At 40.5% G+C, this 23,844-nt stretch overlaps 1 protein-coding gene across 1 annotated transcript in view; it reads left to right on the top strand.

The window, feature by feature from the left end:
- The window catches only part of NEGR1 (neuronal growth regulator 1), a 612,585-nt gene that overhangs the window by 466,248 nt on the left and 122,493 nt on the right, over positions 1-23,844 (top strand). Inside the window, exons 5-6 of the mRNA XM_065409166.1 lie at positions 9,307-9,427; positions 18,290-18,441. Coding sequence (XP_065265238.1) covers positions 9,307-9,427; positions 18,290-18,441 — 273 coding nt within the window. The remainder of the gene's footprint in view (positions 1-9,306; positions 9,428-18,289; positions 18,442-23,844) is intronic.

The following is a 23,844-nucleotide window of genomic DNA, read 5'->3' as shown; positions in this document are numbered from 1 at the left end:
TATGAAAATTGGCAAAATAAAAAAGATACTTTTTTGATATTTACAATTAATTCCACAAAAATGTTTGTTTAATCAGACAGTGCGGTTAATCATACAGGTGAAATTGAAAGTTACTACCACTGAATGCTAGTGTAAAAGTTAATAAATTCAGCTCATAATCATTATGCTCATGCTAGTTATAATAATTTACTGTCCATACCAAATCTTTATAAGCATTGTAATTAAATATAAAATGCACATTAGAATTATAATGAGTAATTAGGGCAACATAACTAATATGCATAAAAGTCCCAAAGCTCATTAAAATGTTAAAAGACAAAACCTGTTCTAGCTAGAATTTTTGCATATTTTCCGTAGCTGTCTGAATGCCTGTGTACCTTGTGCATTGTTCTTCCTGTTCTTTTATAAACTACACATTAAAAAAACATACGGAAAATCTTTGGTATAGCAGATTCAGTATTACCTTACTTGGTTTCCAGTTGGAACATGAGACATCTCATTTCTAATGATATCCCACAGACCAACATGAAGGCCTGATTTATCAAAATGGGATGGCGCACTTCAGATGCATGTAATCTGAGCAGGAACAAATTATGGAACAAAGAAATATCAGCATAAATAGCAAAAATTTCATCTCCACTCTTTTTAAAATTTATTTGTTATTTAAGCAGTAGGGAAGACCACAATGTGCAATGAACAAGCAGCATTATTGTCAAAAAAGACTTTCCTAGCCAAGTGAATTATGATCCATCCATTCATTTTACTAAAATGAAACCAAATAGGTCTGTGACAAATGCTTTTGATAAAGGATTTGTCTACTTTACTGTTCATTAAGGGATACACTCTGCCCATGCTGCTCATATCTAACTTTAATAAGTGTTATAGGAGTTATACATACACATTAAGGAGACAATAGATCCATGAGCCTCTACTACTAAGCACATGTGATGTTCATGCTTGATTGTGATTGTGATGCTGGGAGTCTTTGGGTAGCACAAGTATCAGGGGGTAGCTGTGTTAGTCTGTATCCACAAAAACAACAAGGAGTCCACTGGCACCTTAAAGACTAACAGATTTATTTGGGCATAAGCTTTCCTTGCAACTAGATTCATATAGTTTAAGGTAAAAAAAGACCATTAGATCATCTAGTTTGACTTCTGTACAACACAGGCATTAAATTTCACATAGTTACCCCTGTATGGAGCCCAAACCACAACAACTAGAGATTTACATTTCTTTAAAAAATGAAAGCTGAATCTCCGGAGAACAAGGTACCCCCCTGAGGGGTGCTTGTACGCCATACCACCTCATATTGAACCTGATCATACAAAACACATTTGAAAATTACATTATTTTTGGTATCAAGTATCAGGGGGTAGCCATGTTAGTCTGTATCCACAAAAACAACAAGGAGTCCGGTGGCACCTTAAAGACTAACAGATTTATTTGGGCATAAGCTTTTGTGGGTAAAAAACCTCACTTCTTCAGATGCATGGAGTGAAAATTACAGATACAGTCATTATATACTGACACATGAAGAGAAGGGAGTTACCTCACAAGTGGAGAACCAGTGTTGACAGGGCCAATTCGATCAGGGTAGATGTAGTCCACTCCCAATAATAGATGAGGAGGTGTCAATTCCAGGAGAGGCAAAGCTGCTTTTGTAGTGAGCCAGCCACTCCCAGTCCCTGTTCAAGCCCAAATTAATGGTGTTAAATTTGCAAATTAACTTTAGTTCTTCAGTTTCTTTTTGAAGTCTGTTTCTGAAGTTTTTTTGTTCAAGTATAGCTACTTTTAAATCTGTTATAGAATGTCCAGGAAGATTGAAGTGTTCTATTGGCTTTTGTATGTTACCATTCCTGATGTCCGATTTGTGTCCATTTATTCTTTTATGTAAAGACTGTCCGGCTTGGCCAATGTACATGGCAGAGGGGCATTGCTGGCACATGATGACATATATCACATTGGTAGATGTGCAGGGGAATGAGCCCCTGATGGTGTGGCTGATGTGGTTGGGTCCTCTGAGGGTGTCACTAGAGTAGATATGGGGACAGAGTAGGCAATGAGGTTTGCTACAGGGATTGGTTCCTGGGTTAGTGTTTCTGTGGTGTGGTGGGTAATTGCTGGTGAGTATTTGCTTCAGGGTTGGGGGGCTGTCTGTAAGCGAGGACTGGCCTGCCTCCCCAGGTCTGTGAGAGTGAGGGATCATTTTCCAGGATAGGTTGTAGATCATTGATGATGTGCTGGAGCGGTTTTAGCTGGGGGCTGTACGTGGTGGCCAGTGGTGTTCTGTTATATTCCTTATTGGGCCTGTCCTGTAGTAGGTGACTTCTGGGTACCCGTCTTGCTCTGTCAATCTGTTTCCTCACTTCCCCCGGTGGGTATTGTAGTTTTAAGAATGCTTGATAAAGATCTTGTAGGTGTTTGTCTCTGTCTGAGGGATTGGAGCAAATTCGGTTGTATCTTAGGGCTTGGCTGTAGACAATGGATCGTGTGATGTGTCCTGGATGGAAGCTGGAGGCATGTAGGTAAGTATAGCAGTGTGGGGCTTCGACTCACTGGCGCAGCGCCTCCTGCTGGTCATCTCGGGAATTAGCTCTTTCAGTCTCTGGAGCGCCCTCTGCAGACCGGTGTCTCGCCTGCTGCTGGCCCCCGTGTCCCTCCTGGATCCCGGTGCCCTTTACATCAGGGGTTCTGCCCACTAGCAGTATCCCACAATCTGGGTCTCCCCACCCAAGGGAACCCCCAACCCCCTATCCCCACCTTACCTCAGTGGCTACTGCCAGTCCCCATCTAGCCCTCGCTCCCTGGGGCAGACTGCAGTCTATAAACCACTCATCATCAGCAAAGGCGGGTTGGACCAGCTGCCTCTGCCTATCTCTGGGCTGCTCACCTGCAGCCCCCGTACCTTTTGTAGGCCTTTAACAAGGCCCGCAGCCTGGGGTTTTACTAGGCTGGAACTCCCCAGCTCCCTCTGCACTTCCCCAGCACTGCTCCACCCTAGGTACCCTCCTCAGCTTCCCAGGCAGCCAGGTCCTTCTCTCTCTAGGGAGCTAGAGAGATTGTCTTACAGCCTCTGGCCCTCAGCCTTCTTATAGGGCCAGCTGTGGCCTGATTGGGGCGTGGCCCCAGCTCTGGCTGCTTCCCCCAATCAGCCTAGCTTTTCCGCACCACAGCCCTCTGCAGGGCTGCTTTTAACCCCTTCAGGGCCGAAGCAGGGTGACCCCCCCGCTACATGCTGTCAGTAGGTTTCCAGTATAGGGTGGTGTTTATTTGACCATCACTTATTTGCACTGTAGTGTCCAGGAAGTGGATCTCTTGTGTGGACTGAGGTTGATGGTGGGGTAGAAATTGTTGAAATCCAGGCGGAATTCTTCAAGGGCCTCCTTCCCTTGGGTCCATATGATGAAGATGTCATCAATGTAGCACAAGTAGAGGAGGAGCACTAGGGGACGAGAGCTGAGGCAGCGTTGTTCTAAGCGTTGGGTAGCACAGTGTGCAATCTTATTGTGCCCCAGCCCAGGTTCGGACATCATCCAAAATAAGGTTTAGTGCTAGGTGTAGTTCTCCACACTGACTAGTAGTAAATCTCTGCAGCTTTGATTAACAAATCCTTGTGGAATATCACTATTATTTTTATGATTTTCATTTACTGTATTAGCTATTCAGTTAGTGTTTTTTCTTGTCATGGAAGGAGTAAGAGCAACAGAATTGTTCAGGACAATGAGCAGTGTCCAGGACCATTGACATCAAAAAGCTCAGACTTTAATAAACTCAGAGAACTAGTAGCTAAGGTCCCGTTGGAAGACAATCTAAGGGAAAAATGCATTCAGGAGAGCTGGCAGTTTCTCAAAGAGGCAATATTAAAGGCACAACAAGAACCATCCTGATGCAAACAAAAGATAGGAAGAATAGCAAGAGATCAATATGCAAATTGCTAAGGATGAGTACAAAAGAATAGTACAAACATGTAAGGACAAAATCAGAAAGACTAAGGCACAAAATGAGTTTCACCTAGCAAGGAACATAAAAGGCAATAAGAAGAGGTTCTATAAAGACAAAGAGAAAGACAAAGGAAAGTGTAGGCCTACTACTTAACAAGGAAGGAGAGCTAATGGAAAACATCAAGAAAGCTGAAATGTATAATGCTTATTTTGCTTCAGACTTCACTAAAAAAGGTAATTGTAACTAGATGTTTAACACAATTTATAATAATTGCACTTATTGCAATAGGTTACCTGCCATTTGGGAGTGACCATTGGGATGTATTTATTTATTTTCAATTTCCTAACCTGGGCTATATAAAATTTCAGCAGTTAGTAAGGGAGGCAACACAGAAAAGTGTTACTGAGGGCAGCTGGACTTTCCTAATGGAGAGAGAAAGAGGGATCACTGTCTGAGAAAAGTTAATAGGCAGCAGGAAAAGTGCTTGAGAAGGAAAGTGAGTTAAACAAGAAAGACAGGAAATATTTCTCTAAAAATACCAGCAGGATTTTAACTCCTGGTTTTAACTCCTCGGCACGAGCCTGGTGGAACACCCCAGTTGCTAAAGGTTTTTTGTTTTTACTCTTGACAGAAGCGGTAGCAGCATAGAATATGACCAAACCCCCTGCGGTCACAAGCCACCCAGGCCACTTATGAATGTTGGTCTCTGAATGTGCCATTGAGAGGTGTGAGAATCCTGTAAGGTGGTATCTTCAGAGAATCAGAATTACAAGAAAGGCATCCACAGTTGACCTAAATACAAACTGATTAAAAAAGAGAAACGTGCAGAAACAGTTGGTGGTGCTCAGCTGAGGAAGTAGACGTCTGCTTTTTGTGTAACTGAGGGAAGTTAGGCAAGGGGTCTAGGGGTAACAAACAGATGTCATATTTAAACTGTTTTCATTTGGTTGAGTACAACTGAAAAGAAGGTGGGAGTTTGTTTATTATCATCAATCTAGAATTTGGTCTGGATTCTGACCCCAACTCCAGCCCTCACACACTGCTCTGGTGACATATAGGGTCCTTAAAGGGGATGCAACAGGCACAGGGGAAATCCCTCTGCACAGTAGCAGTGTAGGGCTTGTGTAAGCAGACCTATACTGCCCCACCTTACATGCCTTGGCGTGGGGGTGGGAGTGGGTGAATTAGAGGTGGGAGAAGTTATGCTCATAGTGCTTTGTGCTATGGGAATTCTAAGCTGCAGGGCAACCCAGAGAAACCCAGATACAGCTTCCAAAAAATAGAGTCGTCCTGAAAGCTGCTTTAACTTATGCCAGAAGCTATTTCAGTTTCCATGGTAGCCCAGAATTGGGGCAGCACAAAGGTGGCATTTGCCCCCAGTCTCAGACTGAACCTTCTGTGCTGCATCTCTCAGCAGAGACAGTACAGATTCTAGTGCCATGAGGGTTACTAGTTTTCACTACACATATTAGTATGCTTTTCAGTAAAAATGTGGCACTGATTTTAAGTCATGGTAATAGTGCATGTAAATTGAGAATGCCTTTTTATTGCACAGTTGAAAATCTTGTCACTATCAATTAAAGAGTATGGACTGATTCATTCACTCCCTGTTATTATGGGAAAGAGACAATTGGAGAGAGTGGTTATGGCTGCTAAAACTAAAGGAGAGAAAAGATCTTTTGGTGGCTTCCTGAAGCCAGTTCACATTGTGCTATGTATTGGTATGGAAAATAATGCATTCTGTTCAATCCCATCTAAAATTTTACTCTCCTGTGTTTTGTTATTAGATGCAGGGCTCCATCCTTATAGTCCTAGCATCCAAGTTTTCTCTTCCCAGATTCCAAATTAATATAAAATTGGATGAGCTCTCACATATCTCTGGAATACTAATTAATAGTGAATACTTTAGTAAATGGAAGCTCAGCGAGATTGTGTCCAACGTCACACAGGAAGTCAGTGACAGAGTCATTAACAGAACCCAGTTTGCTCTTCCCAGTCCTGTACTTTAAACACACCATGCTGTCAAACTACAGTGTCTAATTGCCTTTAAGGTCCAAAGATCTGGGACAATGTATGGGATTGTGACACACAGGCTCATTTCTGGTTCACTGCTTGTGTCAGCAGCTCTTCTCAGGCCTGACATGCTCACTATACTTCACATACTGCGTCATATTTATATAAAAGGTGACATGTAATATATGGTTTGAAATCTAATAACTCACTGATCATTAATATTCTTGTGTGATATATGTAAATATATTTAAAACAGATAAGTCCAGGGAGTAGGTAAATGGGTCTGCCCTAGACAAAGGAATGTGTATTTGCTTCTCTGAAGAGCCTTCAGGGAGAGACAATGAAGGCCCATTTACATTTTAGGTAAACAAAGCTATCAAGCTAACAAGAGGTGGAGGAGTCCATTTCCAGCAGGGAAGAGAAACTTTATCTGGGCTATAAAAACCAGGATAAGCAATTGACTCAACTGATTGTATACAGTATTACTGTATTATCAACGTTTTATCGAGTGAGATGTTTTATGATAGCCTATGACACACTGGCGGTAAATATCTTTGTAAAATGTATGTATTAACACTATATGAGGAATTATGGATATGCATTGATATTAGGCTTTCCAGTCTGTGTCCAAACAGAGGGAAAACAGATGTTTCCCAGGGAGGAGGGAATGTCACTGGTGTTTACCTGTCTCCTATGTAAATTAAGCATGGTGAAATCAAAACAATGGAATCTCTATTTACATATAGGGGGATGGGAAGTCCACAGGAAGGGAAAAACAGCATGAGGTCATTCTGCTGCTTGAAATTAGGTCATTGAACTTTGGAAGATAAAAGCAGAGCCAGAAAGCCATTTTAGCATCCATCGCTAGAGAGACACAAGGGAACAGAGCTCCTGAAAGCTGAAAAAGATGTGTCCTTCACCCAAGGGGGAGGCAGCGGTTGAAATCTCTGGGAATTGTGTATAGGTGAGAAACTTGCTTAGGAAAAAGATATTTCACCTAGGAAGACATGGGAAGCCAGCACCTTGTACTTCCGTGGAAGTTCCTGACTGAGGGAAAGTCAGCCATGGCTGGAAAGAAGGTAGACTGGTGAGAGAAATGACCTTGACCAAAGCCTGTACCTTGCTAGATTACATTTTAGACTTCTAGATGCATGTTTTCACTTTTGTTTGCTTGTAATCCTTTCTAATGTTATTCCTCTTGTGCTATTTTTAATACATTTGTTTTATTTTTACTATAAACCAACTCAGTGCTCTGTTTCAAAGGAAGGGTGTATTTACCTCAGTTAAGTTAATAAGCTATATTGCGCTTTTGTCTCTTTAAAGGCACAATGAACTGTATTATTTCTCTGAGCTGTCCAGGAGAGGGCTGGACATTGCTGAGCACATGGTTTGGGAGAAATTTGGGACTGGGAGTATATTGTAGTCACCTTGCTGGTTGTAATCGAGGCTGGTGGAAGTCAGAGTAGGGCTGTAGACAGGCTACTGGGGTCAGAGCTGCTGAACTATGGCTGTCTAGAACAAAAGCACTCAAGGTGTGACCTGCATGCTTGCACGCTAGCTCGGAGCATCCCAGGCTGGAAGCTACAGCAGCAAAGCATTGGGTTACAGGGCAGTGACACAACCCCTCACAGGTCTCGATTGCACTCCCCAAACCCTGTGACAGGGACTCAGTCCAATTGTCATTGAAGTCAATGGAGAGACAGACTCCCAGTGACATCAATAATAGCTGGATCATGCCCTTCATTAGCAATAATTCTTGCCAGGCAAAGTGTCCTTTTAAATATTTGTGAATATACTTAGGGGTAATTTCTGCATTAGTCACTGTATAGGCTATTTTAAGGGTCTATAGAAGTGGATACTGCAGACTAATGCTTGTTTCCAGACATTTTATTTTAGTACATCATAATTCTACTTCATATACTTTTAACGAGATTCACATATTTTTGTTTGTACTGAGTCATGTCCCTATTGGCACATAAAATAGCATTATGAAACTGACCAGCCTATGTAAAGAACTTCCTCATGAACCTTCTGTTTAATATAGCTGTTCCTTTCTTTGCAGAAGTTGGCTATCATAAAAGATTATGGCCTCTTAAATGACAAGCTTAAAGATGAGCGTGATTATGAAAAAGAATGGAGGGAGGAGTCATTTCACATATAATGACTCCTCCCTCCATTCTTTTTCATAATCACGCTCATCTTTAAGCTTGTCATTTAAGAGGCCATAATCTTTTATGATAGCCAACTTCTGCAAAGAAAGGAACAGCTATATTAAACAGAAGGTTCATGAGGAAGTTCTTTACATAGGCTGGTCAGTTTCATAATGCTATTTTATGTGCCAATAGGGACATGACTCAGTACAAACTAGTATATATATATATAACTAGTTTAAAGCAACATTTGGAAAATTGCTTGAAAAAAATGAATGGAGTTTTATTTATAAGTTGAATGTTTTCTTTTCTATTTTTAAATATAATTTATATGCATCATAAAATGCTAATAAAATATAAAAAAAATCTAAGAAGAAGGCAATTGCTTATCTGTTCATGTTTTCCCCTTGTTAAACTATTTCTTGTGCAATTTTGTGGTGTTTAAGGTTGGATTTTCATGAAAAATTGAGAAATTGGCAATCACTTATCTTTTATCTGTTGCTGTAAATTAAAATATTAATCTTTTAAATGTTTCTTTTGTGCAAAAAGAGAGCTGCAAAAGAGAGCAAACTAGATTAGGATGCAACATTTATGTGTATAGTGAATTATGGGAAAAATCAGACTTATTATATATAAAAACCCTAATTATTATAATTGTGAAAGTGAGTTCTACCTTTAGTATGTACAGTTCACATTTTACATGCTTTTGGTTTAATCCTGAACTCCTTAGACAGACGAAAATCTTAGCAGAGTCTGTGGGCATTGTGTCTTCATATGCATGTAGGGCCTGTTAGAGTCTTTCCAGTTTTCAATGGGCTCTGTATAAGTCTCTTAAGGATTAGGTATATTTATAGGGTACATACTGTCTTTGGTAAGAAATTAAAATATTTTTGAATAATTCCTAGTGCAACATGCAGTGGACACTTGTTTGTTCATATCACAGGATTATATGTTTGTTGTCTGAGATACACAGCTAAATAAAAGCTGTATATTATATTCTACTTTCAGGGATAACTTCTTCCATATCCAATTTGAGAAATGTGGTTGAATGGGAGTAGTCCTGTCACAAAAATCAAACAGGAAAATGTAATGTTGATCCATCAGACATGAAAGTAACTTCAAGCATCTTGTAGAAGAAATGAAAATATAAATCTGTAGTGATTTTTCTTTAAAATTTGCACTTCAATTTTTTTTCCAGTCGCCCCCACAATTCAGGAACTTAAATCCAGTGGTGTGATGCTAGGAGGTAATGGACTGATAAGATGTGAAAGTGCAGGAGTTCCTGCTCCAGTCTTTGAGTGGTACAAAGGAGAGAGAAAGTAAGTAACCTGCATGTATTTATTGTATACCAGTCTAATGCTGTTCTGCATATTATAAGCCTTGTGTTATAAAGAGAGGCATCAGTGGAGTTTGGTGTAGTACTAATGTTCAGTTGATTTAGAGTAGGAAGATTATGATGAAGAAACAACATACTTAACTTCTAAGTTTGGGTCCATTAAGGTGTAAAGAAGCATTTAAAAGATGCAGTCAGTGTATCTTGTGGATAGCTATGGTTATCATGTGCCTGGTTTTAGATTGGGGACCTATTATTTTATTCCCAATCCAGTCTCCAAAGCAGGGGTAAGCAACCTATGGCACGCGTGCCAAAGGCAGCACGCGAGCTGATTTTCAGTGGCACTCACATTGCCTGGGTCCTGGCCACCGGTCCGGGGGACTCTGCATTTTAATTTAATTTTAAATGAAGCTTCTTAAACATTTTGAAAACCTTATTTACTTTACATACAACAATAGTTTAGTTATATATTATAGACTTATAGAACGAGACCTTCTAAAAACGTTAAAATGTATTACTGGCACGCGAAACCTTAAATTAGAGTGAATAAATGAAGACTCGGCACACCACTTCTCAAAGATTGCCGACCCCCGCTCCAAAGTCTTTTCAATTTTTCCAGTGGACCTGTACTCACATGCAAACAGGTCAGATCTTTCAGCACATCTGAGGAATACCTGATATATTTTAATGACACTGCATTGAACATTGCAGTGCTCCCTACTAAACCCAATGCCTGGGTATCAGACATAGTGCAGGAACCAAGTTGTGTGTGCAAATCAAAGTCACTGAAAGAAACAATCCCAGCAGCATGGGAACCCTGAGAATCCCTCCTCCCTACTCAGAAGGTGAGAAGGAAGGAACTAGTAGGACAAGGCATCATTACAACCTCTCTGGAGAATGAGGGATGGAAAGCCTCCTCTCTCTCACAGAAACCAAGTGAAACATTGGAAGAGTCCTCTCCCAGCATTAGGATGAGATGAGAAAAGCCCAACATTCCCTTCAGCAATCAGAAGGGAAAGATTATTATGCACTGTTGTCAGATACTATAATAATGGAGGCTAAATAAGTACATAAGATGGATAGAAAAATCACAAAAAACCAGGAAATTTTTATTATCATGACAATAGCTACAGCCAACTTCTATTTTGAAAAAAGGCTGTTCAACCAAAAGACTGGGGGGCGGGGGGACAAGTTCTGCCATTTGTGGTCTGAGGAACAGATCCAACTTGTGTGAATTGCCATCACGCCACTGAAGTCAGTGGAGCTAGGATGCTTTATGCTAGCTGAGAATCTGGCCCAGGGTTTACTTTCTCTCATCTTGCATGCTGAAAATCAATAAAGTGTTTTTCTTATTTATTTTTAGTCAGTTTCATTTGTAGGTGCTTAATGCTACCTAGTTTGAGTATCCCTCTCCTCCACGGCATCTTTCTTTATTTAAAAACAACTGCTTTCATTGCAATATTTTTAATGTGAAAACTGTTTTACAGCTCTTAGGTTTATATAAAAGTTTATTTTTACAAAATTTAAATATGGGGCAAATTTAAGTTGTCAGTGTTTAAGGCATATGCACAAGGGGACAAAGTGAATGTTCACCTTAGCTTTTGGAATTTCTGGACTGTTAAGTGCTTGCTTTCTCAACTTTAACTTCCCATTAATGCTGGGATTTAACACAGAATATTAATGGGCATTTTTCATAGAAAACAATTAGAACATTTCTGACTGGCCAGCTGCTCTTCTTGAGATTTGGTTCCCTATAGGAGTATTAGCTGTCCCCTTTGCTCCACAACTTCACAGAATGGTCCTGAATACCATACTCAGATGAGTTGCAAAGTGTTTTTTTAATGTGGTGCAACTGAGACTTAGCACTAACAGTAGCAGAAGATTATCTTCTTTAGAGGGAACCCCCTAAATCCTGCTCCCAAAGGTCCACACTTTGTCTCTCCCCCTTTATTATCCAAAAAGCTAACATTATGTTCAAGAAGGATTTGTTGTTGTTGTTTTTTTACAAGCAATGTTGCGGTACTGTTTGCGTACATTATAGAGTCTGGACTCAACTGGAGACTCCTGATTTGATGTCAGTAATATCCATTAAATGCATGGATCTGACTGATTCCCTTATTTTTATGTATGAACTCAGTTTCATGAGAGCAGTAAGACACAACAGGCAATGCATTTCAGGACAATAAAGTCATTGCCGTCTGCCTCTTGCTTCAGCTATAACATCACCTGAGGCTTATTTTAATCACCCAGAAATGCACTACCCTATTGTCTCTTATTGCTTAAGTATTTTTTAGCACATGCTTATGTTAAGTCTAATGGTAAATAGTATTTTTGTTAAAACGTTGTTTATAGACACACTGCAGATACTGAACATTTGCAAAGATTCTAGTATTTTTGAACATTGCAGAACCTTCCAATTTGCAAGAAAGTCCCTTTTTTTTTACTCCTACATTGCTGTGTTTCCCAATACTACCCCTGCAAGTATCATCTCTGAAAGATGAAAAATCTATACAGTACTATGCTGGTAAAGCCAATTCCCTGCTGTAACGCACAACTGAGAAATGTCAATTTTCAAAGGCAGTTCAGGAAAAGACTATGCAGAGCGGTGAACAGATTATTTATTGGCGTGGCTAAAGTAACTTGCGGGAAATGTTAGGGCCCAATTCACTTCCTTCTGAAGTCAATGGAAACACTTCCATTCCTATATGAGACCCGGACTGGACCCTAAATTAGTGCTGAGTGAATTTAAAAACAAAATTGAGTGTTGGTTTAGTTTGAAAAAGACCCAAGAATATCTGTATCTGAAATAACGATGACTGTTGAATTTACAAACTGTTTCATTTACTTGGATCTAAACACAATAAAAAGTTGCCTTTTAAGGCTCTAGGCACCCTGGCATCCATTCAAAATACAGTCCATAAAATAAGGGGGGGGGGGGAAACAGTCACAAACCCCCATTGCATAAAACAACTAGTCAGCAAAATTAAAAAGTTGCAAAACAAATTGTACCCCATCAGTAAGTTCCACTCAAACCCCAACCCATCCACCCTTCATAAGCGTCTTTTCAGAAAGATGCTTCATGCTCTGAAGGTCAACAAATTCAAGCTAGTTTGGACCAAGGTGAGGAGTAAACCCCAGTGTAAAAACACCTTCACACAAAACATTTCATGGGAAGTTCTGTCTTTCGTAAGCTATGGGATCTCCAGTTCAAGCACCATATAAATCTCAGCTGTAGCATGTGGGACAGGGAGAAAAGCAGTCTCCATTTAGAGCTTCATCTGTCAATACCAATATCTGAAACTCCACCTGGAAGTAACATTCAGCTCCTGAATTAATTTAATTGGGCTGGAACCGCCTGGAAAATACAGCTGGGTGAAATTTTTCAGACAAAACTTTTTTTTGGGTGGGGAGAAAAATGCAGATTGTGGCCAGTCAAAATATTTTGCAAATTTGCTAATTGTTTCAGTTGGGGGAAAAAATAAAAAAAAATGTTGAAAATATTTTGTCTCAACATTTTCTAAATGAAATGTTTAGACTTAGATTCAAAACAATTTTGAATTTTTACTTCAATTTTACAAATTTTACTTCAACTTTATTTAATTTTTGTAAGTTAAAAAAAATTGATAATGAAATTTAGTGTTTTAGGTTGAACAAAATGTTTCATTTTGCCAGAAACAATATTTATTTTACTTTTTCAGTTTACCAAAAAATTCAATTTTTTTTTTCATTTCAGGTTCACCCGAAACAAAATATTTTTCTAATTTTTCATTTTGGCCACTGAACTGCAAAATCAGCTATTCACTCAGCTCTATTTGATAAGTTTTTCACTTTATCTACAGTACAGGGTTAAACCATTATGAGGGAGGCAGCCCAAAGGTCTTTAATCTAAAAATATTAATTCCATTAAAATTGATAAAGAAAACAAAACATACATTTCAAATAACCTAATAAAGACTAAAATCATGATAATGGTCTAATAGATTATAGTAACATTAATTGATTCAAATGTGAGACTAAAGACAAATACCCATTGGGAGATCTTATTGTACTGGAAGGCCTCAAGTGCAATATAGCAAGGTGAACAAAAAGATGATGTAGCTGCATTCTCTTAAAGTGCAGTTGCTCTCTGAAAAGTGACTGGTAAAAATGGCTAGAGTTATTTTATTGACTAAGATACATTGTTGTAAGCAAAAATGACAGTGAACAGGTCTTGCAAACACCACACAACACTGAGGAGTCAGGATCCTAAAAACGAAGGCAGCAGAATATAAACTTTCATTTCCATGGGAGGCACTGTGACATAATAGACTCCTGGACTGGACCCAGGAGACATGGGTTCTGTTCCTGGCTCTGCCTCTGGCCTGCTGGATGACCTTGTGCAAGTCACTTTGACCTCTCTATGCATCAATTTCCCCATCTTTAAAGTGGATATAATGATAATGACCATTCTTTGTAAAGCCCTTTAAAATATACTGATGGAAAGTGTTATATAAAAGCTAGGTAGTATTATTATTATTTATTTAAAAATAAATGTTTCTAGTTATAGTTGCAAAGAAAACCTTCTAAATTTGCACCGTGTTAACCAGTACAGTGCTGTTTTCCTGGTCTGCAGACAGACAGCTTCTGTGCCTTTATTGCTGCTCAAAACTTTCTCAAACAGTGGCAGAGTGAAATTAATAAGACGTTGATCAATTTTAGTGTTGCTGTTCAGAAACCTGGAGAAAAGTAGTGAAACTGTCCCTGTCAGTTGCATGTGCTACTTCTTGAGAAAGTTATGAACCACCAGCAGATACAAGCACTGGAGTTATTCCTTGGAGAGAATGACATGAAAAGGGGGATAAGGGTACAGTAGGAGGAGACTCTTGAGTGGGAGGGCATTGGCGGTAGAGATGGAAAGCTCATTTTCCATTCCAGCAACTTAAGGGGAATGAAACGTCAGATTCCTCAGGCTCCTTTACTTGCTTGATACAAATGATGTAGACCCCAACAGAGCCTAGAGGCAGCACTCTGGTAGGAATCACAAGTCTCCATCCCTTTCCCAGGAGCAGGAGAGCTGGGCTTATAGTCAGCTGGATATCAACCTAAAATAAGTGCTATATCTCAAACAGAAGTTATGGGCTTGATACAGAAATTATTGGTGAAATTCCATGACCCACCCTAAATGACTCCCAGGGCCTAAAGGGGCACACTCTGCCTCCATTCCCCAATAGCAACAGCAGCCAGTTCCCCCTTCACATCCAAGGGACTGGTACGGTGGGATGAAAGGTTCAAGAGGAACTTGGGAGTGGTAAATAGAGTTAAGAGGTACAGGTAGGGGAAAACCACCCTTAGAGGACCCGGGAATTGAGGGCAGCTGTGATCGCTGAGGGAGCTGTGATAGACAGAGAGGAATTTGGAGGTAGGAATAAGTCAGGGGGACAGCAGGTTGGAGGTCACAGAAATTCGGGGGGGGGGGAAATGAACAGGGACAGGGGAGTTCTGGGGCACAGAAGCTGGGAAAACAGAAGAACCTAAAAGAAATTAGGTGTGATAGGGAAGCTGAAGGTGGCAGAGGCTGAATACACAGAAATGGGACCCGGTGGACCAAACTGGAGGAAACACGGAGAGGGAGATGAGAACAACGGGAGGCAAGACATTAGAAAGGATGATGGAGCAATAGAGATGAGGAGGAGTAGGAGGAAGCAGAGGCAGGAGGAGGGATGAGGAGTCAGTGTGGGAGGAAGAGTGAGGAGGATGAGTGAAAGCTGGGGTGGGAAAAACCCGGGAGGACAAAGAGAAAGAGCCGGGGCATTGCAAAGGCTGTGAGCATGGAGAGTGAAGCTAGGAAGCATGAAGGTGGAGGCAGGCAAAGTCCAGCAACTACAAGGGCTAGTGGCATGAGGGAGAGAACATGGTGGAAGCAGATAAGAGGGGACGATGAGGAAGGGAGGAGATATTCAGCGATGGAATGAAGAATGAGGGAGGACAAAGTAAGAGGGATTTTGTGGGGAAGAAGGACAGAATAAAGGGAAAGGATGACTGTCTTAATAGGTAGATTAGGCCTCGGAGACTAAAAGCTCTAACCAAAATATGCTGCTGGCAACACCTGGGAAGCACAAAAGGCAATGTGGCCAGACATCTGGAGAGCTTGAGAGAGGCCAAAGCAGTTCGCAACACCAAAGTCAGTACTTGTAATGCAGATGGGCTTTGGTGTGATAGAATAGGACTTGTACTGCTTGGAACCTCATGGCTCTGTGTTGGAGGATCTTTCTCTCCTCTGACCCAAACTTTGTGGACCAAAGACTTTCTCTTGTTTGACTTTTTTGGTTTTTTGGGGGAGAGGTTTAATATTGTTTTCACATCCTTCTGTTGTAGCTGCCATGATCACTGGCATCTGTTGGGTTTATATGAAAGCATAAAAGACTTTAACACTTACATTTGGCAGGTCTGACCACTGGACTGGGCAATGTAAAACCCAATGCAAGGCCCTTCCTGCAAAGCTTTCTATTAGCTTCTTTGCTGCTGATCACTAGAGCAGTGAAAATGGTCTTTACGGCACCAAAGTACTATTTAGCACTGAAATTTTGAAAGACATACTAGATATATGATGCAATGCTGCATGTAAATTTGGCATTACGTACATGGTACACTGTTCAACAGCTAAGTGGTAAGTTTTTGAGGAGCCCAGAACTGCAAAGCAGGAGCTTCACAGTTTTTCTGTGGGTAGTGGAGGAAAAGAAGGAAAAGAAAGTTGTAATTTCAGAAGGCAAATAGCCGTTTACAGTAATATATATTTTGCCTTTCACAAGTCTGGAGGTAAAAATGGATTTTGTTACTATTCTTCTTACCCACAAAACCAAATTTTCAATCCTCTGTCTTTTCTTCAAGTAAGTTATCTTAGTTTTGTTCCTGAACTTACAGTGCCCACAAGGCAGTACATAGCCACTGGAATTTGATATATTCTTTTTCAGTGTATGGTTTAGCCAATACACTCAGCCAACAGATATAAAAAACAGTACAGAACTCTTAGTGTGTTGACTTACACTGAGAATATAAAGTACACACTGCAATGAAAATCTAATTTATATGCAGGAAAGTATAGTGATTAAATGAAAACTAGAAGCGTTAATGAAATGCAGTAAAATATTCAATAATCAATATGCAGATGTACTATTAATAATGATAGATTTGCATTTTGAGGCAGAATATTAAAAGATTGCATCCCTCTCCTGGATTTACAATTCTCTGCTTCCATATATCAAAATTAAAGAGTAACATGTTTATATAAGCCAAAATTCTGCTCTTAATATGAAATATAAGCAATTCTCTGAGTAATCAAGCATAGCTGGTTATTTTCATCATATATCTAACTCTTGTGTCTGACTTGGTTCGATGCAGCTTGTGCATTCTTCCCTACCATGATAAATGATAAAGACTGAGATTTTCCTCTCAACTCAGGTACCCATGGCTACCCCTCAACCCCAGGATTTTTCTGGGCCATTTAAAAAACCTTGATATTAAATCATATTTGCTATCTCTTATCCGTACAGGTGCTTATCACTACAGTGTCTGCTTTTTACATAGGATGAATTATGTATCCCTTATCTTTGGTGAATCTAGAGAGTGGGAAGACTCAAAAATTGATGTTCATTTGCCTGGAAACACTGTTCCCCTTCTATCTTGGTTAATATCCCTTTCTCCAATGTGGTAGCCATGGTTGTGGAATGACCATAAATTCAAGTAGTTGCTCCTCTAGACACCTGGTTTGTGTTTAGAGAAACAACTACACAACCAATGAGGAGGATCTTGAAAAAGTTGCATGCAAAAGCTTTCCTGTAAAGCAAAGAGAGATGCAGAGTAAAGATAGGAATAATACTGTTTCCCTTTTCCTAATAAAGTCCCTTGTTTGGCGTTAGGAGTAAGTAACTCTTTCTGCGCTTCTTTACCATTTTTGCATGACAGGGACTAGTTGGAAGCGTGGGACTCTCCAGCAAAGCCAAAACAAAAAAATGTGGGAGAAGTGAGCCTTATTTTGAGCCTTATTATAAGGGGCACTTTGCCCTTCATCTCAGGAGCTGGAAACTTCCTCAAACCAGGCGAATCCTCACCTGGAAAGATGCAAACTGGATGCTTTCTGTTTTCTTTGTGCTGCAGGACAAAGGAAAGTAGAGCAGTGCTCAGCACTTCAAAGTTGCCGCTCAGGCTGGAGGACCCCTCTCCATAGGCTTCAGAGCCCAATCTCCAACTTGAGCCATGTCTATGCATTTAATTGTAGTGTGGTAGTGTGAGCCCTGCAAACCAAGGCCATCAACCTGATCTGGGAAGCTCGCTTCCACAGGCTGTGTAGATGCTGTTGTGACCACACTATGATAATTGGATGACTTTGCTTTATACTTTGTTTGTTAGCATTAATGGCTCAATTTTCAGACTTGGCACTTAAATTTATCACAACACTACTTTACTTGGACACTCAGTTATATATTTTAAACAGTTATGTGCCAATTTGAATATCCAAGTACAGGATTTCACCTTCCTATTAAGGTGCCAAGATTTAAAAGCTGGGCTTTCTATTGTCATACTATATGGTTTGTGATATAGGGCAGTGGTAGTTAGATGAAAGTAAGCATTACATCGTATTATTGTCCGTAGACTGTAGAACGAATTGGCAGGAAATTGTATCAATGTAATACTATCCAGTTATTGCTTTGCCAGTGCTCCCCAGCTCTGCCATTGTGTTAGCTTTATTCCACTGGCTAGTTCCCCACTGTTAGCTCCTGTTAGTAGTCAGGCATCATAAGCAAATAAAGAAAATGCAAACATGATTGCTTCAGGCATATGATTTACAGAAGATTTTCCTTTTGCCTTCTAGACTGATCAATGGTAAACATGGAATTACTATTAAAAACTATAGTACAAGATCACTTCTCACTGTCACCAATGTAACAGAGGAGCATTTCGGCAACTACACATGTGTCGCTGCCAACAAGCTGGGGGTGACCAATGCCAGCCTGCCTCTCAACCGTAAGTAACATGGATGTATGGCAAAATGTTCATAATTGTGTTTGTTTCTCTACAGTTGTGGATGGAAAAGTATAAGAATTCAGCATGATTGTTTTGGTTTTTTTTCACAGGGAGTGTGAATACCATAGCATACATTCCTTAATAACTGCAAATACACAAATCTAACTACTCACTTTCTGAAAATAATACATTGAGCTTTAGAAAGCCCTTTATTTGGGGGATGGAGGGAAGCTTTAAGTGAATCCAAAAGCACCACATGTTTAGTGGCGGGGGATTGCTACTACACATGATGCTAAGCTTGGTTTCTGTCTCTTTTTCACTATTCTGATGGAGTAGAATCTGTTGTCTTCTCATGCTCTCTCCTTGAGATGTCCAAGAAAGATTCAAAACTTTACATACTGGAGATGCAAAAATCCAAGGTCTTATTGCAAGCATGAAATTAGCATGACAAAATCCATCTCCATGGAATACCAATAATGCATGCCGAAGATTTTACTGTGAACAAAACAAGAAAACCTTCCAGTCTGTTCAAGGAAGTAATACCTGAACATGCACAGCCAGGGATTACACTCATGGAGGTGAACTGTCTCATAACTCTATCCTACAGATTTTATTCTGACACATTTTTCCCAATCTACAGACCAGTTCTCATAAATTCCTCAGAAAACCTTTCTGAATTTAAGATTGAATCTTTCTGAAAAGCCAAGAGTGGTTGTGATGGACAAAGCAGAGTAGCTTGGTGGTTAACACCCAATTTCTTTTGCATAGAATGAGTCTCAAATATCCTATTTCAATTATCTTCTACTTTTAGAGTTAAGGCATTCATCTGTGGTTGCACTACTTCTGTAGCTGATCTGTGACATCTGTGATAGTGATATCTGGAGATATGTATTGTCTATCAGGTGAATTATGGGTATTAATTTACAGTATTTTAATATAACAAATTTAATGGTGAAAAAGGAATTCAGAAAAGATGTGAACTATTTTCAAAATTTGGTACATTTTTTATTTTTAAAAAAATTGTGAGTCCAGTGTCTCAGTAGAAATAAATGCTTAAATCCTGAGACTCCTAACTTATACCCTTGAAGTGTCTTAATAGTCCAGTTATTTCCTATCTCTTCCAGGGCTTATATTCAGGTGGAGCCATCCAGAGTGGAACTCTGGTCAATATTTTCAAACCCGCAGGAGCCCCAGTGCCTCCTGCTGGGAAGAAGCCCCAGCTCCCTAAGCCCAGGGCTAAAGCCCTGAGTCTAGGCAACTCCCCAGGTCTAAAGCCACGAGACCTCCCAGCCTGCAGCTGAAGCCTCGAGCCCCGAATGGGGGCGGGGGTGGCACAGGGGCTCCAGGAAATAATCCCTGGAGAATTTAAGCCCTGATATTTTATTATTTAAAGCAGAAGAAAAGAGTCTGAATCATCATAGAGTAGTATGAAGCCTATTTATATTGCGTCAACAGGGAGAATGTATTTAACGTTTGAGATGTCATTAACCAAATGAGAAAATGGTTACAAATGTTTTTAACCTAAAATACAAGACACCCCATACTATACACCCCATCCTCCCAAAACAATAACATTCCACATGAGAGTTTAGAGTAAATGTAAGTAGTAGAGCTTCCCCTAAATTTCCAAACAAATTGGATAAAATGTGGCATACTTTTATTGATACGAACATACCTGAATTTGGGGGGAAAGCTCATTTACTTGTACAGCTGTTGTTATTGTGTCTATTAAAGACATATGGCTGAATCCTAAAATATGTTTAATCTCTGCTCAGCGCAAGTGAGGAGCAAAGATGACTAGAGGCCACCTTTACACACCCAGCTCACTTCCTGGTGAAATTCAGCCTTTGAATGACTCTAAGTTGCATTGCCCATTACTAGCAAACGGGTTGTTCTGCTGGCCAAGGATTACTAGTGTACAGAAGCATCTGGCTCTGTCCCTTAAGCCTGGGTTGGTGGGAAGAGGGTGTTGTAAAGCCAACTACAACAGCTCTGTGCCACATGGGGACTTACACCACATCAAGGAATCTCCAGCTGTTAAACCATCTTTCCACCTGATTTGCACTGCTGGAGCAGCACAAACAGAAGAAGAATCTGGTGAAGATCAGGTCCATAGTGCATTCCATACTGTTTGGATGTAATCAAAATTTGTATGGGACCAGAATTTGGGCAGGTGAAAGTCAGAAAAGTGAAAATAGGCAAATGAAAATTTGTTAAAATTTTTATGAAATTTGTATCTGTAAAGAAATTCTGCCCCCTTGATAACCTCTAGTTCAGGGACAAGCCAGAGTCAGTTCAGGGAATGAAACAGTATTGTATAGTTTCCTTCACTCCCCAGTTCATGTGCAGGAGCAAGTTCAGGTGTTGCAGAAGCCAATTCAGATGGGTGGAGGCGTAATGAGGGAAGAGAGATGTATCACATCATGTGTGGGAGCCTGTCCTTGGAGATGCAGGGTCATATGAGCCCTTCCTATGCTTGAAAACTAGTTCACTTGAAGTAACAGCTGGTTTGGGAGGCAGCTCAGAGGTCAGCCAAAGTCTGTGTGCCAGCAGCAACAGAATAGAACGGAGAGCTGGAAAATACTATCATGGTTCTATTATGATGATAGTAGATACAGGCTGAGCATCTTTGTGAAGCACTCAGAGAGATGTAAGGATTGACAGGGATATATAAAGTGCAAAGTATTATTATTGTTGTTAATAACAGAAATTTTGCATCATAAAAGATAATGGCAGATCTAAAGTGGAACAGAATGACAGAAAATAATGGAACATGGGTCTGATCCTGCATTTCATGTTGTAGAATATGATAGTCACATTTGCACTGTGAACGTCATTGAGAGTTTTGAGTGTGCAAGTAATACAGGATGAGGTACTTTATAATATTTTGTTGTATTATATTAGTGTTACACAAATCAAGTTATGGCTTGTCAGGAGTTAATGAACTGCACAAGAATAAGGAATTCAGGATTTTTGAGTATCAGAGAGGTAGCCATGTTAGTCTGGATCTGTAAAAAGCAACAAAGAGTCCTGTGGCACCTTATAGACTAACAGATGTATTGGAGCATAAGCTTTCGTGGGTGAATACCCACTTCGTCAGATGCACGTAGTGGAAATTTCCAGAGGCAGGTATAAATATGTAGGCAAGAATCAGTCTAAAGATAATGAGGTTAGTTCAGTCAGGGAGGATGAGGCCCTCTTCTAGCAACTGAGGTGTGAACACCAAGGGAGGAGAAACTGCTTTTGTAGTTGGCTAGCCATTCACAGTCTTTGTTTAATCCTGAGCTGATGGTGTCAAATTTGCAAATGAACTGAAGCTCAGCAGTTTCTCTTTGGAGTCTGGTCCTGAAGTTTTTTGCTGCAGGAGGCTACCTTTAAATCTGCTATTTTGTGTCCAGGGAGATTGAAGTTTTCTCCTACAGGTTTTTGTATATTGCCATTCCTAATATCTGACTTGTGTCCATTTATCCTTTTACGTAGGGACTGTCCAGTTTGGCCGATGTACATAGCAGAGGGGCATTGCTGGCACATGATGGCGTATATTACATTGGTGGAAGTGCAGATGAATGAACCGGTGATGTTGTGGCTGATCTGATTAGGTCCTGTAATGGCGTCGCTGGTGTAGATATGTGGGCAGAGTTGGCATTGAGGTTTGTTGCATGGATTGGTTTCTGAGTTAGAGTTACTATGGTGCAGTGTGTGGTTGCTGGTGAGAATATGCTTAAGGTTGGTGGGTTGTCTGTGGGCAGGTTGTCTGTCATCAATGTAGCATAGGTAGAGAAGGGGCGTGAGTGGACGAGAGCTGAGGAAGCATTGTTCCAGGTCAGCCATAAAAATGTTGGCATATTGTGGGACCATGTGGGTGCCCATAGCGGTGCCACTGGTCTGGAGGTATATATTGTCACTAAATTTGAAATAATTGTGCGTGAGGATAAAGTCACAGAGCTCAGCAACCAGTTGTGCTGTGGCATCATCAGGGATACTGTTCCTGACAGCTTGTATTCCCTCTGTGTGTGGTATGTTTGTGTAGAGAGCCTCTACATCCATGGTGATTAGGATGGTGTTTTCTGGAAGATCACCAATGCATTGTCGTTTTCTCAGGAAATCAGTGGTGTCACGGAGATAGCTGGGAGTGCTGGTGGCGTAGGGTCTGAGTAGAGCGTCCACATATCCGGACAGTCCTTCAGTGAGAGTGACAATTCCAGAGATGATGGGGTGTCCAGGATTTCCAGGTTTGTGGATCTTGGGTAGTAGATAGAATAACCCCGGTTGGGGCTCTAAGGGTATGTTGATTTGTTCCTGTGTGGTGTAGGGAGTGTCCTGAGTAGATGGTGCAGTTTCTTAGTGTATTCCTCAGTGGGATCTGAGGAAAGTGGCCTGTAGAATTTGGTATTGGAGAGTTGTCTGGCAGCCTCCTTATGGCAGTCAGACCTGTTCATGATGACAACAGCACCTCCTTTATCAGCCTCTTTGATGATAATGTCAGGGTTGTTTCTGAGGCTTTGGATGGCATTGCGTTCTGCACAACTTAGGTTATGAGGCAAGCGATGTTGTTTTTCCACAATTTCTTCCTGTGCACATCAGCAGAAGCATTCTATGTATAGGTCCAGACTGTCATTTCGACCCTCAGGAGTCCAGGTGGAGTTCTTCTTCTTGTGCTGTTGGTGAGAGGGTATCTGTGTATCAATGCACTGTTCAGTGTTATCTTGAAAGTATTCTTTGAGTCGGAGATGGCGAAAGTAGGCTTCCAGATCACTGCAGAACTGTATCATGTTCGTGGGGGCGGTGGGGCAAAAAGAGAGTCCCCGAGATAGGACAGACTCTTCTGCTGGGTTGAATGTGTAGCTGGATAAATTTACAATATTGCTGGGTGAGTTAGGGGTACCATTGTTGTGGCCCCATGTGGCAGGTAGGATTTTAGACAGCTTACAGTCCTTTTTCCTTTGTAGAGAGGTGGAGTGTGTAATGTAGATCTCCTGTCTTATTTTAGTAAAGTCCGTTTGTGTGGAAGGTTGGTTATTTATGAAAGTCTCTAGGTTGGAGAGCTCTTTTTTGATGTTTTCCTGTTTGCTGTATAGGATTTTTGAGATTGTTCCTTTGACATGATCCTGAGTCCCAGGAACCAGGAAGAGAGATTCTCATGCAAAATTCCTTGAGTAGTGATTCAATTAAGTATTTGATTCTATGCTTACATGACAGAGAGAGTTTTCTCTCTAAAAGATACAGTTTGGTTTGGTGAAAGTCAGAGATATAGCAATGTGTAACACCATAATCTGCAAACCATTGTTCTAGAGGGTTTTTTTCAGTTAACAGTAAAGAGTTATTTGACGATGAAACATATCAGTTGCAGGGATAAACATAATCTGATGGCAACATTGCCTAAAATATTTTACAAATTAGTCT

The sequence above is a fragment of the Emys orbicularis genome, chromosome 8 (genome assembly GCF_028017835.1).
Source record: "Emys orbicularis isolate rEmyOrb1 chromosome 8, rEmyOrb1.hap1, whole genome shotgun sequence".
Lineage (NCBI taxonomy): Eukaryota > Metazoa > Chordata > Testudines > Emydidae > Emys > Emys orbicularis.
This window is presented reverse-complemented; position numbering and strand designations above follow the sequence as displayed.